The sequence below is a fragment of the Cydia splendana genome, chromosome 8 (assembly GCF_910591565.1).
Source record: "Cydia splendana chromosome 8, ilCydSple1.2, whole genome shotgun sequence".
NCBI classification, from domain to species: Eukaryota; Metazoa; Arthropoda; class Insecta; order Lepidoptera; family Tortricidae; genus Cydia; species Cydia splendana.
In genome coordinates, this window is record NC_085967.1 from 5,048,664 (window position 1) to 5,064,087 (window position 15,424).

The window sequence follows — 15,424 nt, forward strand, 5'->3', positions numbered from 1 at the left end:
AAAGTGTAAAGTCCCGAGCTTTCCCGACGGAGATCCTTAATCTAGCCGTCATGTGCACATGCTATAGGGTTATCACCACAGTTAAAAAGTAGTATTTTTGCAATTTTTATTTTTTACTTAATTAACGATTCTTACCATTACCCAATAGTCTCTGTATCACTTAAACGACCTAATACTTCCGGGAAGGATCGTCGTGCCTTTCCACCCTGTATAATTCAAATACATATATTAAATTCGTATTATTAAAAATATATAATCAACTTTACTAGAATCATATTGAAATACTATTCAAATAGAATAAACAGAGATCGTTTACAATTTTGAGTCTTCTGACAAATGCCCATAACAAAATATTTATTTTCGCCACACATCGCGCAGTCTTAGCTCCGTCGAGTAAACTCATACAAAATACACTATAATACCGTGAATCACTAGTCATCGATAACGACGATTCATACTTATATTAACCTACTGAGTATGTATCGCAAACGCACGACTTAGGGCCAGTTGCACCAACCACATTTGACAGACTGATCAACGTCAGCCGGCGCGCCCCGGCACTTTACTATGAAACTTTCCATACATAAAAATTTAGCGAACTCTTTAACGATACGAAAAGTTTGGTGCAACCGACCCTTAGTCTTACGGGCTGATTTAGACGGCGCGCGAACGCGCATACGATTTTAGTTACATTGCGGACTGTGGATTACGTCCAATTCAACCGACCAATCAAAACCCGCAATGGTATGAAACTCGCATGAGAGTTCTCGCATCGTCTAAATCAGCCCTAAAAAACGAGGGAAAGGGAGGCAAAGAATGAGATGGTATGAAGCAAGTCACCCGAGGCGACTAACGTTACCATTCGTTTATAATGACTACTTCGCTCTAACAGCTAACTGTCAGGCGGTCGTCTTTAAAATGCTATGAAATGCAAGAATAGTCTTGAACACTGTTATCAAAGCCTGAGTATTAACTGACACGAGATTTGTATCGATATCGATTAGAAATTCGGAAACAAGACACCAACACATTTGCAACAACCGTCTGTATATGAAACGTACTTCCACAAAAGAAAGCATCACTACAGAAAACCATCAACAAAACATACCCACGCACGGTACTGATATAGTGCATAATTGTTTTCCATCGTACTTTTTCGGAAACGTTCGTATTTGTCATGCTACTTCAATCAACCCAGGGGCGTGTTTTGAAATTTGACGCCCCGGGCCAATAAGTTTCGCCGCCCCAAAAGTCAAGGAAGAAAAACAAAAAGCAAGACGCCAGGGCTGGCATACGCCGCCCTTGGCGGATTGGCGCCCGGGCCATGGCCCGGATGGCCCTAGGGTAAATAGCCCCTGAGTCAACCTCAGTACTTTTTGTACAGAGACAGACTGAAATAGCAAGACACGTTCGTACGTTTCCGTGAAAATACGATGGAAAATAATTATGCACTATCTGGGGCCTATTTCTCGTAACTATTAGTTTATGAGTTTATTAGTTATTAGTTACTAGTGTAAAAATTACAAGTATTAATATTTTATGTTTCTCAAATAGTTTTACTAGACTAGTTACTAATAGTAGCGGACTAATAATATTATTGGTGTAGTTTGGCTTAATGCATCACCGCCCTTGCCATTTGGCCAATTAAAAAAAAACTTCCCGCGTGTTGTTGCTGTCGTTTGACGTGCACTTTTGCGCTAATAGCGGGATAACTCAGAAAAACATAATATTATAATAACAATGGACCTAAAATTGACGATATTAAGAAATGATCCATATTTTCTGGCCATTTAACCAAATCTGGAAACATTTCCTGCACAATAGAATTCACCACTGAATTTACAGCACGAGATACACTACTTTTCGAAATACCGTGCATATCGGCTACTGCGTGGTATTGGGCTCCAGTGCCCATCCAATGTAAAGTAACAAGAATTATTAACTTCGACGACAAAACTTGATTTCTTTCCGTAAGTCTTTCTAAACTAGGCTCAATGGCTAAAATCAGCTCTTCCAGTTTCACACTAGACAGCCGGAACTCATTAAATGCAAAGGCCCCTTGAAGTATTTCGTAGTTATTCCTCGGAAGGAAAACTCTTCGGCGACGAATAACTATTATTTCGTCGTCTGAACTGCCGGAATCTGACCACATTTTCACAAATTGGTTACTAATAAATTTAGCTAATAGTTTTTACAAGCCTTTTGAGCTTAATAGCTTTACGCATGTAATTTACAAGTGTAATTATTAGCGTACTCTTTTGTGAAACCAAACAGTATTTACTCTTGTTATTATTAGCTAATATTTATTAGTTGGTGACTAGTATCTAATAATTTACAAGTGTAACTTCGAGAAACGCAAACTTGTAATCTTGTAAAAAGTATTAGCTCATGGACTAATATTATCAGTCTAATAACGTACGAGAAATAGGCCCCTGTACACGGTCATTTCACATTAGGCGTAGATACACTGAGCGCATTGGGCTTAGTGTACAGTGTACACCATAAACCTTTAGCTGCGTAGCTCTTCTTCCTAAATTACAAGTAAAACTGGCAGTGCGTCTACTGCAAACCTAGAATACCGTAGCATTTATTACATGGCGTGGCATCAATCGAACATTCAATCATTATTTTAAGAATATTGATCTAATTTAATTCCGAGCTATTGGGTAAATCAACCCCAAATAGCAAATCTACAATTACATTTATTATCGATTTGCTATTTTTAGTGTAACCGGGTCGTTTTGTAACTCTCCACGCTACCTGTGCGTATTCGTTCCACTAATTTTTATTATCTATAAAGAGCCACCCAGAACGATCAAGAATCTGATATTTTTGTACAAATAATACCCCTATTTCCTGAGGGTTTACAATTTTATTTAATAACAGGGAAGTACCCTCTATGAGTACAAAATTCACAGCACGGTTGCTTAGCGGGTTGTCTAACAAAACAACGCTAAGAATTTGAGTGATAGCGCCTCAGTTACAGTTTTTCTCATTCTTTACTCTTTTGCTATTTCTATAAGTAACAAATCGCGAACGGCGATATCGCGGGTTAGGTTGAATAAACGCCAATTTTAACCCTCATAGGCTGCTAAAATACTCAAACAGCGGGCGAGAAAATCTACCCACCGCTTTCGAATCGAAATCGATATTGTTCAATGATAGCCGCAATTTGTTTGATAGGCAAACGTACTAGCCAAACAACGCTATAGACTCATAGGCATATAATCGAATAGCGGGCAATAAAAAACTACCCACCTCTTTCTAATCTGTGCATCGTGCAAAAGAGATGGTTGTTACTGCAGTCCTATTAGAGTCAGTGCTGGTACTCGCGGCCGCGACGTCGCCACCGTCACGGGCGGCGTGGCGTGCCGCGACTCACGGCGACGAGATCGACAGACTATTTAGGAAGATGTCGGAGAGATATCAAGGGGTAATTAGTCTGTTGTCAGGCGTCACATCAGAGTCAGTGCTGGTACTCTCGGCCGCGGCGGCGCCACGGGTGCCGTCACTCGGCGTCGGCGTCCTTGTGCGGCGGCGGGCACCACGGCGCCACGGGCGGCGTCGCCGGCCGCGCCTCGCACGGCGACGAGATCGACAGGCTGTTCAAGAGGATGTCGAAGATTGTGTCCTGGAAACGAAATAAGAAATTGTAGACAACAAGATCATATAACGACACCTTTTATACAAAGTCTATATCGGCTCCAGCAAATAATCCCTTGACCGCAAAAGACGTCAACTGACGCGCGAAAATCTCGTTTCTTTGAAAATCAGACGAGATATAGGTCGAAAATCAGACGGTAACCTAACTCATTAGGGACTATTCGGGAGCGCATTGTAGTTGGATGGAGAAAGAGAAAAAGTTTTGGACTCTACTGCTAAGTCAATAAGGGTTTTAATAGACGATTTTACACTAGAGCATAAAAAATCATTATAAGCAAGCGACACACGACTATCAGACTGATTTTAATACAAAAATGGGAAAGTACTCACATTGTAGTCGAGCATTGAGTCGACGTTAGTGACTATTTCCGTGGGAGACGCGACGCACGGCCAGCTGTAGTCGCTACTCGCGGGCGAGTGCTGAGCGCGCTCAGGCGTGCCCGGCGGACTCAGGAAACATCCCACGGCTCCTGCAATAGAACAGAACATAAGTTATCAGGTTAGAAATAATCCATATTGTGGCCAACTAAATCTCACCAAAAACATTTTCATGTAAAATGTTGCCAAGACGATACCATAAGGCTCGCACTATCAAAAAGTTATCAGATCTCTTGTAGAGCCAAGCTTCTAACTCTACAACCCCTAACTTCACAAACTCTACACCTTAGTCAAAATATGTAGCTTGCCCGTTTCATTATTATAAGAACTATTGTATAGTAAAAATAATGAATAGGGAATAAATTTTTCACCTTACGCTCATGTGACGGTAGCGAAACGACCAAGCCACATATTTTGACTAAGGTGTAGAGTTTGTGAAGTTAGGGCTTGTATATTTAGAAGCTTGGCTCTACAAGTGAGTGAGTCACGAAATCGGGGTTTTTTTTAGATGTGAATAAAATCTAAAGCATAAGAGCTATGCAATTGAATTTTTTTATGCTTAACAAGTGTACAATTGACATCATATCCCGAGAGTTTTGTTTATCTGGTATAATCCAATCCCAAGTTATGAGGGTCTAAAAAAAAGACGAAGCGCTTCGAGAAAAGGTAGGTAGGGCCCTTGCGCTTCGCTTTGCTCGTCTTGGCACTACCCTGCCCCCCGATTTAAATCCAGCGATTGCAAATGCTGTTTTTGCGTTCAGTTCAGTTCAGATGAGATGGATTTGTGGAAGCGGGAATGTACATGCGTCTGAATGTTTTTATGTAGGCCGTGCTGAACTTTCTAAATAGTATTTTATACAATCGTGATATAATAAAGAGCGTTTCAGTCGAGTACCGTAGATTGAAAAGCTTGATTATATCACTATTGTATACAATACTTTTTCTACTAGTCAACATAAATAATACTTTAAACTAGTAGAATCATACAAACAAACCAAACCAAAAGTATAGGAGCTAGCTAAGATTCGCGAGCAGCCGCGAAACCTTCATACTGGTACGCGACCCGGCCGCCGCGCACCGCGCCCTACGGCGGGTTGGTCAACGACACCTTCTCGTAACTCATGAAGCCCTGGTACTTGCTCCGCGCTAAATTAAATTTTTAGACAGTTGTTTTCTCGATTTTAGCCACCGTAGCCTATGGAGACTAACAAGCAATACTAAGTGGTTTTCGTAGTCTATGGATGTTGCTATATTACGGGTGTCACATGCGCGTTTCTGACTTATGAACCAATTGTTTCTACTATACAACCTAAAATAATTAATTTGAGCTATGGTTTTGTTTCGTCCTCTCTGTGATTGGTCAATTTCATTATAGTTGACTAAACTGTATCGAAATGAGTATTATAGTTGAGTTGGGAGCCCATACATTAAAAATACCCAATTGCAGTTTGGTATAAGAAATCTTAATTCAAGAATTACAGTCGACTAGTAGAAAAACAATGTTATTTGTCTCGCTACATCTTGTTCCGCAATAGTTACCGCAAGTCGGTCTGGAGTCAGCGACGCGGCGCAGCTGGCCGGGTGAGGTGGACGGGCGCGGCGGGCGGCGGGCGCGCTGCGCGGCGCGGCGCCGCACGCCGTCGGCGGCCGCGAGGGCGGCGGCGGCGGGGCTCCGCGCGGAGCCGGCGCCGCGCAAGTGCGCCCAGTTGCGCTTCGTCGACGTGTCCGATGTTGGGACGGGATCCGTAAATTCGGACGTAGGCTTTGGACCTGAAAAAGGAATCTTTATTATAATCTCGTACATTCTCATGTATCTTTTCTTGTAAGTACTCGTGACCTATAAACTCGACGACTTTAAATGTTTCCCGTCGGCGTCTCGACGCTTTGAAACTATAAAAATTCACTGTGTTCGCAAATGTGGATTTCCCTTCAACGCGAGGCATCCTCAGTAACATCGCTGACCTTTGAGAACGACTGATATAACACCGCATTGTTGCAATATTTTTAAGTACAGTCTTCTATAAAATGACGGTACTTCCCAAACTTCGTCAGACTACTTCTCCGAATTTTAGCGAGAATAAATTCGCTTCTACTTCTTTTTTCCCAAAATTCTACTCGTATACGTCGTCCTAGTAATAACATGTTGTCCGAGTTGTAATAAGTAATAATGGGTGAATCAACTTTTTCTTGTCACTAGTTGCTATGGTTACGGTCTCCTGGGTCACTCTTAAAATACTAGTTATTTCGTAATGAACCAAACTTGATTTTTTTGGTAGTTATAAGGCCTTTCCATAATGGGACATCTACTAAGCATGTTTGTAGAACATGGTACAGCAGCTCTTTTAAGAAACTATCCCAAGTAACACACAAGCAGGATAATAGAGTAAAATTATCATCTTATTCAAATTAAGATTGCATAAATTTTGTGTATAAGCGGTGGAAATTACTAAATTCGGAATAAGAAAATATGTGGGCCTAGTGGGGCCTATATACCAATAAATGCTGAATAAATTTTGCATAGTATCGGTTTTGCATATTAAAGCTGAATAATACTTATTTCTTACACAGTTAGTCAGACATTATTCAGCTTAAAGCATTTATGGTTACTAAAAGCTGCATAATAGCAGCATTAGCAGCAATTAGCTGTATATATTCTGTGTTGTGAGATATTAAGCAGACAATATTAAGAAAAATGTGATAGTGGCTACTAAATGCTGAAAAGAATAAGCGTCGGTGAAGACTTTCAACTGTATAAAAGCGGTTGCAGTTTCTGTTTTAATGCTAGTTTTTGAATAAAGGTGGACGCTATTACTGGAAGCTGTAATGAAATCCACATATTATTTGTTATTCAGTAGCTGCATATATGGGTTAATTATGGCTTTTATAGACATAACGTCTGAATAATAAATACTAAAACAACACTTATACTTAAGTTATAGCGATTTTAGTACACATATACTATCTTTTCTTGCTAAAAGCTGCAAAATGAACGCAATGAGAAGCGCTATTCAAACTTCTGCTTAGTATCAACAAGTGCGCGATGGAGAGGGTTCCATAGCTGTATACACGGTCAACAGTGCTACTTGAGCCTGATTGATTTGAGCTTGAGCGTGTTTTTATTTTATTTTGAACGCATCTTGCGTATTTATTCTTTAATCCACCCATTATTTAAAAAATCGAGGTTTAGTTTTCTTAACAATTCTCTTCGATTGGTTATTTTACACAAGATGCATTGTCGTTTTAATGACGTAAAACAATTGCTAGCTACCATCATCGTTAACACTGTTAACTGACCATTTGCATACCTTACTGCGACGAGATAAAGTTTACCAATGGCCATTTAAGGTTGTTGCTAGTTGGCAAACAAGGTGTCAAATGCTAGTTATTGATATTGTTGCAGTAAAAACTTGTAGACTGGACTGGGTATGAGAAAAATAAAATAATCACCCCCATTAAAATATAGCGAAATCAATTCTCCTGTCGATTTTGAACAGACTGTTTTTAGGTTTCAAGTGGGTCTACTCATACCCATCCCACACTATACTCGTACTCATATCTAAACAATACTGCCCATACCAAACTATACTTGTACTCATACCCGTGATACCCGCTACTAATATACCCGCACCTTCGCAGCTATACCATATTCATATTCATACCATACTCGTAACCACACCATACTCATACTATACACATCTTCGGACTCACGTCGTACATCTTTGCGTATACATTTACCTTCTACATATTTGTCGGAACTGATAACGGAAAAAATAACTGTGTAATCTGCCGTGCCCCCAGATTTATCGTATAACTTAAATATTATATCGCGTTTATAATATTAGTAGGAAGTAGGATTGAATATTGCCCGTGTTACATACCTATAATGTTTCTCATCAAACTAGTGAAGATCTATGTGGTTTTTACTATTTGTGTATAGAACCCTAATAGGCTTTAAGATTGAGAAAACAATTACTATTATACTGATGTTATTCATGTTGTTCTAAAACCATTATTATCTAACATGTAGCTTAGTAACGCGAATAATGTGAATGCTTATTCAGAAATTTCGCACAATAATAGCTGTGGCAGCAGCTTATATTCAGCACAGTCGGACGCCATTACGGTTACTCATATTCAGGCATCGGAGTTTTTGTCGCATGGTAAGACTAATAGCAAGCTATGGAGTCGACATTTGCCATAAATGTAAACTCTTATTCATACTCATGATTAATTTTATTTAATATGAGAACAGATTACTAAATAGTTACTAAGTAGTTTAATTTATTAAACCTCATTTGTTGCATTAGAGCCGAAAGTGAATGGAACTGTCACCTAAGAAAATAACCTTCCGCAATTAAAAAAGTTATGAATTAATTCTATCACTACTGTCATTGATTAGTTGTTTACTTGAAAGATATTTTACGTTTCAACATGTGTCCGTCTATACTTTCATACTTATTTTTAAACGAGAAATTGGAAAGATTCATCAGATGTGCGATTTGGTACAAGAACGACAGGAACATGATATGTATACAAAACACTATGGATATACAATGTATACACATAATATAATAGGTATGAATTACGTATTTCAATGGACGATGAAGTCGATGTGGATGGTGAAGATATCGTGTTTCCTTCGTATAAATTCAATGGCATAGTGTGCTTTGGATTGACTACGATATTACGAATTTGGTTGGTTGACTACGAATAGTTGAAGTTATGAATTCATAATGTAATAGAAAAATATTTTTTTTTATATAATTCGACTAAGATAATATACACGACCGACGACCGCTCTGAAGGCATTTTAAGATAAATTAAATAAATGAGTATGAGTATGAATAAGAGTTTACATTTATGGCAAATGTCGACTCCATAGCTTGCTATTAGTCTTACCATGCGACAAAAACTCCGATGCCTGCTCATATTCTAACCTCTACAATTATATAAAATTGAAAATGTTCTAAAAAACCCATTTTTATTCATTTATATTTATATAACTAGTTTTATCGTAGCATAACTTGTTAAAGTACATTTTCTATCACTAAAACATCTAAACACCGCAAAAAAAATTACAAATTTAAAAGTGGAGTAGTAAATTTTCTATATTTACTTTTTAAACAGTGCATTATTTACGCGGCGCTTTAAAATTTTTAATAAAATGTATATATATATTAACATTAAAGTCGCATGCGCAATGAAAGTGAAGTTATGTAAACATCAAATAAATATATATTTTTTTTTCCAGACAAATCATTGATTTAACACAAATATCTGAATATATTTTATGTTAAAAATGCACTTTGGAACCAAAAGCTTCATAACGTGTGAATAACTGATGCATTGTGTACAAAGCTGGATAACTTTGGTTTAAAAGCGGTATAGAAGCTTTTGACAGCCTCTATACAAGTGTTATTCAGCGATTCAATGTGTGGGCACACACTTATACAGCTATTACATTACTGTTATTCAGTAATAAGCGGCGAGGGCACTGCCCACTTTGCGCCGAAACCTTCTGTATAACGTCTGTATAAGCGCTTATACAGACGATATACAGCTACCTTATTCAGCATACAGTACGGCATGCTCTATTATTCAAACAATATTCAGCTACTTTTGTGTTACTTGGGATGCTACTATTGTCTCCTGGCTGATGGGACAGAAAAACAACAAGAAATAGTTGATCGACCCTTACACAACTCACTATGTTTATATATGTAGACTTGGTCAAGCCGTTCATCCGCATCAGGTTGAGGAGCAGCATGTCCGTGGCCTGGTCGTCCTGGCGCGCCTCGGGCACGCCGTGCACGGCGCACAGCAGTCTGCTGATGATGTCGGAGCTGGCGGCGGACGAAGTTCCACTGTCCCCCAACTTTACTCAAACGATAGTAAACTGTATTATATCGTCTAGGTGTACTGATACACAACTCACTATGTTTAGACTTGGTCAGGCCGTTCATCCGCATCAGGTTGAGGAGCAGCATGTCCGTGGCCTGGTCGTCCTGGCGCGCCTTGGGCACGCCGTGCACAGCGCACAGCAGTCTGCTGATGATGTCGGAGCTAGCGGCGCTGTCCCCCAACTTTACTCAAACGATAGTAAACTGTATTATATTGTCTAGGTGTACTGATACACAACTCACTATGTTTAGACTTGGTCAGGCCGTTCATCCGCATCAGGTTGAGGAGCAGCATGTCCGTGGCCTGGTCGTCCTGCCGCGCCTCGGGCACGCCGTGCACGGCGCACAGCAGTCTGCTGATGATGTCAGAGCCGGCGGCGGACGAAGTTCTACTGTCCCCCAACTTTACTCAAACGATAGTAAACTATATTATATTGTCTAGGTGTAATAATACACAACTCACTATGTTTAGACTTGGTCAGGCCGTTCATCCGCATCAGGTTGAGGAGCAGCATGTCCGTGGCCTGGTCGTCCTGCCGCGCCTCGGGCACGCCGTGCACGGCGCACAGCAGTCTGCTGATGAGGTCGGAGCTGGCTGCGGACGGCAGCGCGCAGGCGCCTTCGATATCGTTCTCACCTGCACAGATACGACGAATGAGGAAATAACAGACACGAAAACCAGTAATTTAAGTACATAATAAAAGGTTAATCAGGACAAGAAGGCAGGGTAGGACTAATTGGACAGAAAGGATCCTGCAAACGTTTAAAATTAATATCAATTAACATTTACAGAAATTCAAACTTGCCCATGGTTCCAAAATAAATTATATATCGGCAGTACTTTGAGAATAAATCGTATCTTGTTCTGTCAATCAAAAGAAAAATGTGGTATCCATGTACGGGATGCATACAGAGTTACTGCCTCTCAATTTTAAGTAGTGTGTGAGATACGAGATTTTTTTTTAATTATAAAGAATATTATAAAAGCCTCGTATCTAATAAGTACAGTCCCCTGCAACTAAGGCCAGAAAAATATCTGAAACGGTCTTATTCGTAGCGCAATATTAAGAGCATGCCACACTTTAGTTTCAGGTGTCTGTATGTACATAAAACTAAATAGGAAATAAATTTGAAACCATTAAATTATACTCACTAGCAACTTAGGTACTTTATGCGTAACTAATAAAATAAAACTAGTATGTTATTACTATTGTATTTATAACATTAACGGTATTTTTCACCACTTGGAAATAATATCTAATCATATATTATCCAACACATATCATCAAACAGCTTTAATTCTATGGTTCGGATAGTCTGATATTGTTGTTGGGATTTTTTATCAAATATATATATAAAAAACATATAATCAACTTTAACAGTAGGTATAGGTACCCATTACCCTGTAAATCTTGTAATATGCTGAAGGGTGGTATTCCCATCTGTCCAATTTCTTTGTCTAATGTCTATTTTGTCTCACATTTTGCTTAATAAGAGAGTGATACGCACTGACATTGGACAGATGGAATACCACCCTAAGCAATGATAAATGCTAGTAAATATTTCACCTTGCCGTGTAAAGCAAAGGGTTTAAAATAGTTCGGCATTCATCAGCGCGTGAAGTTAGAACATTTAACGGGAATCTCATAGAGGTTTTTTTTAATTATAAAAATATAAAAAAACATACAATTAACGCAGCTTTTTAGGTATTTACCATTCAATATAGCTCTTTAATACAATAAGGCCCACTTGCACCATTCTACTAACCCGGGGATAACCGGTTAAACTTGGAGTTGCCATGGTTACCAGTACAATTTGACATTAGGTTATTAGGTTTAACCACTTAACCCCGGATTAGTGGGATGATGCAAGTGGGCCTAAGTCGTTAGAAACTAGTATTGATAAATCTTCAACCGAATTTATTCAATACTTTGATTTTTAACTAAAATCGTTTAAATTTGTAATAAGTATTCGAAATTAAAAATCATAATCATAACATAATACAGCGACCTCCCCTTTATCCTTGCTTGCTAACACAATTGGTGGATCGATTTTAATAACAAAACTTCCGTGAAACACAGACATATTAAATATATTAAGAACGGGTCACTCACGTATTCTAATTCGAAAAACGCTCGACATGTTTCACTCCGTACCGAGGAGTATCATCATCATCAACGTGTCGAGCGTTTTTCGACTTAAAATACGTGAGTGACCGTTCTTAATATATTTAATTTGTTGAATCGAATTTAGATGTTAAAATGTATAATCAGTTTTATATTGCCAGATAATATTGATCGGACTATAACTGCTAATTATAAGTACGTCTATTTCTTTGGCGTTACATTACCAAACCTCTGCTAGCCAATAACGCAATTTACCTATCTCGCTTTTCACCTCGCCTCTCGTCCGTATATTATTATAGTCTTTCGATTTGTATCTGGCCCCGAGCCGCTAATCCTTTGTCTATTGTTAAGTAAAACCGCACGTGCCTCTACCTGTAAAAAAAGGGTCGTGTAATTCTCTACGGTTACTGAGTGCCGAAGAGTCGAACCAGTCAAAAATGTGTCAACGAGATGCGTAACAAAGGCGCGTTATTGGAAAGCGCACCTACACTGGTTTTTTGAGCGTTGGACTAGCCCGCGCTCAGGTGCCAATTAGAATAATTAACCCTTAATATATTATATATTAAGACCCTTTTTGCAGGTAAGTATAACACGTGCGGTTTTACTTAACAATAGACAAAGGATTAGCAGTTCGGGGCCAGCTACAAATCGACAGACTATACATAGGTATATAGAGTCTGTGCGGAAAGAGAAGAGTCGTGGAATGTATTGGGCCCCATGCATTTCACGACTCTCCTCTTTCCGCACAGACTCTAACTCCAGGCTACAGCTTTAGCTTTCTATTGACCGTATTTAGCGCACTCTACGCAACGTTTCTTTTTCTCTGCCGAGGCTTGGCAATCATGTGGCTTCGGGATGTTATTATTTAACCCCTCAACTCCAGCACTTCCAAATGTAAGACCTCTAATTCCCAGGCGTTTCTGTTTTTCATACATCCCTACTGATATTATAAATGCGAAATTAACTACTTTCGAAATAAACTAACTTTTCGCGCTTATAGTGCTGAACCAATTAGATAAAATTGGTATGGAGATAGTTTGAGTTCAGGGAAAGGAAATAGGATAGTTTTTATCCTGGAAATCATTCTTTTAGGGGTTTAAAACGAAGGTAGAACTGACTATAATAGTGATATGAAATTCCTGTTTATACGTAGAAGAAGTCGCGGGTAGAAAAGCTAGGTTACTATGAATTCACGTGCCCTCCACCGTCACGATATCGGACGGTGACAATGAGAATCTGCCTTAAGCTGGCCATACACACTAGGGTATGCCTGCACAGTTTTACCTATGCAGTTAAACTCGAGGTGCAATATAAAAAATCTTTTCATATCTCATGCTCTGAAAGTGGGTCGTTGTTGTTCTAAAAGGTGCGCAGAAAGTGATACGTTTATGCTCTAGTGCAGAAAAGTGGTGTACTCCTCTGCGTCCCCGTCCCACGAACAACTGGGTGGAAACAAAATGGAAAAATAGTGTCTTTATTTCCTCGCCTGGAACTGTTAATTGGCCTGGCAATTGTTTAATTTTACTAATCCCACGTTGATCCTTTTTTTATAAAAAATGATGTAAGGAAATTGTTAAAAACAAATTATTCTTGATTTCGTTCGTTGAATTCTATTTACTCGATTTCATAAGGCGGGAACCAAAAGGAATACACCAAAAATATTTTTTTAAACCTTACACTTGCGTAAATGAGCAAAGGCAGAATCTTATACAGCCACAGTTAAACGTTTGTACGATATTAAATTGGTGTTTAAAGTTATTTAATGTATAAATAAAATACAAGATAAAAAAATCTTGTACTATTAATTAAATTGTTATTTAATATTTAAAATACTTTTATTATGTTATAACGTGGTGCGGCGCACCAAGGTCGCGATACGGTCCGGTAGTCTGTTGCGGCTTTTAGAACGAAAAAGTATAAAATTAAAAAGTAAGAGGCAATCCCGCTGATTTTCATACTATAATGAACAAATAATTTTAAAATTACTGCAGTTTGTTAAAAAATGTATGTTTTCGTAAATATTGCAATCTAAATGATTCTCGCTAGGGGCTATTAATCTTCACACATGTAAAGTCTCCGATTGCAAGTAAGTCCTAAGGAAAAAAAATCATGGCCGTAGGTCTATTAGGTACTTCAATTACTGATTTTGCGAAATTGCCTTGTTTTGTTTGGTTTCCTCGCATTCGATAATGAAAAGTAGAGTGTTTAACTCGGATGAATTAAAGGCACCATTCCCGTCTCGGACTATTGGCGCTCTCACTGCGTTCGAGCGCCAAACTACCTCGACAGAAATGGGTGCCTTTCAACCCTTGGTTAACAATCTACTATTATTGCTTTAAACCTTAAACATTACATTGTTTTTTACATTTAGCCGCATCTTTGTTGACAGCTCGGTTTATTACCCTATCGGAACGATCGTTTGGCGTCTATTTTAGTGTGTATGGCCAGCTTTAGATTTAGTGATGGTGGGAGTTGAGGGGTTGTAGTGTGTCTATTGGTCTTGCTGCGGGCGCTGGCGGCGCGCGCTGTAGGGCTGCGCGCGGCGGCGGTGGCGGTAGGCGCAGTACACGCGGCGCGGCTGCTCCGCGCACCAGCTGCACGACGTGCCCGTGCCCGACGACACGTCTGGGAGGGGAGGGGAGGAAGGAAGGTTAGGGTTAAGGACGCTACAATGATTCCACCGGTTACTCCCCTCCGCGCTCCTTACGTATATTGATAGTCTAGTTAGTCGCGAAGCGCTTAAGACGAAATGGAACGTCACGTGGCCGCCCTCACACAAACGCAGTTCTATAATCCTTTCTGGATATTAACATCATAGAAAATATGCTTACGTAAGCTCGTTGCACTACAGACCCATGTGTGTCCCATTTTTTCGCGATAAATCTGACGGACATGCAAGGAGCATTTCGAAATTTTTTAATAATAGTTTTATCAAAGTACTGGGTCACTTGTGTGTCAAATTCAGAATGTCTCGATAGCCCCGCCGGGACACCCAATGTTTGACGCAAAAAGAAATCTATGTGGGGCCGGTCGTCCAAGTCGGCCAACCCTCCTCATACAAAGGCCAATTTTTCGCGTCATAAAAATGTTCTTCGACTTTTTCCTAATCAGAACACGATACCGAATATGCCCTTAAAAGGATCCCCACTATTTTTGTTACACCTTTTATTTAAAATGAGGAAATTGATCGAACGTTTAGTTTCTTAAGAAAAAAAATGTCTTTCTTTATCTGAAGTATTATCGCCGCCTGGATTCACAACCAATATAGTCCGTTCAATATAACCTGGCATATTTCGGCTTATATGTAAACAATTATGTATTTAAAAAATAAATGAATTAAGCCTATCATAATAGAAC

General features: G+C 39.3%; 1 protein-coding gene across 3 annotated transcripts in view; it reads right to left on the reverse strand.

Annotated features, from left to right (window-relative positions):
• Positions 1-10,157: 10,157 nt before the first annotated feature.
• Positions 10,158-15,424, reverse strand: part of LOC134792701 (E3 ubiquitin-protein ligase TRIM37-like) — a 28,180-nt gene continuing 22,913 nt past the window's right edge. For 2 of the 3 annotated variants that reach the window (XM_063763995.1, XM_063763996.1), the window contains exon 14: positions 10,158-10,578. In XM_063763995.1, the coding sequence (XP_063620065.1) occupies positions 10,331-10,578 (248 nt within the window). In that variant the 3' untranslated portion in view covers positions 10,158-10,330. Of the gene's footprint in view, positions 10,579-11,135; positions 14,693-15,424 lie in introns of those variants that run through there. The other variant, XM_063763997.1, reaches the window with a different exon arrangement.